General features: G+C 28.9%; 1 protein-coding gene across 1 annotated transcript in view; it reads right to left on the bottom strand.

The window, feature by feature from the left end:
* Positions 1-435: 435 nt before the first annotated feature.
* The window catches only part of CBG23658, a gene marked incomplete at both ends in the record, with an annotated part of 821 nt that continues 157 nt past the window's right edge, over positions 436-1099 (bottom strand). Inside the window, 4 exons of the mRNA XM_045240840.1 lie at positions 436-558; positions 606-757; positions 803-950; positions 997-1076. Coding sequence (XP_045091129.1) covers positions 436-558; positions 606-757; positions 803-950; positions 997-1076 — 503 coding nt within the window. The remainder of the gene's footprint in view (positions 559-605; positions 758-802; positions 951-996; positions 1077-1099) is intronic.

The raw sequence follows: 1099 nt of genomic DNA, 5'->3' as shown, positions 1-1099 counted from the left end.
AATCCGATATATTTTAGTTTTCAAAACCGAAATGAAAAAGAAAATTTTTGTATAAAAAAGAGTTAAGACTAATAAATTGTAATATTTTTAAATGAAAATGAACACTTAGCAAGAAGAAACTGGTTTTAATGAACGAAATAGAGATGAGGAATAATATTCTACGCTTTTCATTGCTAATTCTAAAATTCGAAGTATATTTTTGTGTATTAGTCATAGAAAGAGATGAAAAAGACGAGTTTTTTATTGCTAAGTGTTAGTTGTTATAACATGAAATAGATGATAAAAAAACGATTCATTCTGTTGTTCTTTAAATATTCAAAACAAATTTTTGTAAATTATCAGATTCATTTCAGCATTATCAGAATTTGAATTAATACAGAAATTACATTTTTGTTGTTAAAAATAATTAATGAATTGCGAACAAAGAATAATAATTCAATTGAAAACAAGTGATTTTTTGAGAAGCTCTGCAAGAATTTTTGGGTCCATTTCACTGGGATCCTCTGAAATAACTGAACTAATATCCGCTTTTGATTTGATCTGATTCAGACACATTTTCTGAAAAGATCAATTTTTCAGATTAAAATTATCTTCTGAACACTCACTTTCAGTTCTTCCAACCTGTAACTTCCAGCCATTTCCAACTTTTCTTTCAATCCTTTTTTTGATTCCTTGACCAAAAATTCTTGACATTTTTTGACAATTTTAGGAGTGTCGAACATATCAGCCACTGATAAAATTCCTTGGACAGTATCATCTGAAATTGCTCTTTTCAAAATATACGGTAAGTACAGTAACCCACCATCAATTCCATTTTCTAGATGTAGAACTTCAAGATAGTATTGGAAGTCTTGAGGATTGACATCTTTCAATTCGATTTCTGATTTCTCAGATTCTTGAAATCTTCCCAAAAATAAAGTAGCAAAATATGGAGAATGAGAGGAGAGGTACTGAAAAAGTTGAATAGATGAAATCAAAAACTGAAAAATGACTCACCAACTTCGAAATATAGAATTTCCGCTCTTTTACTTTCAATGTGACATCGGAAAATTGTTTCATATCCTCTCCGAAACTTCCTTAATCTTTTCTGGGAAATTCT

Source organism: Caenorhabditis briggsae, assembly GCF_000004555.2.
Source record: "Caenorhabditis briggsae AF16 supercontig from assembly CB4, cb25.NA_021, whole genome shotgun sequence".
NCBI lineage: Eukaryota > Metazoa > Nematoda > Chromadorea > Rhabditida > Rhabditidae > Caenorhabditis > Caenorhabditis briggsae.
Note: the sequence above shows the minus strand (reverse complement) of the source record. Positions and strands in the feature narration are given on the sequence as shown.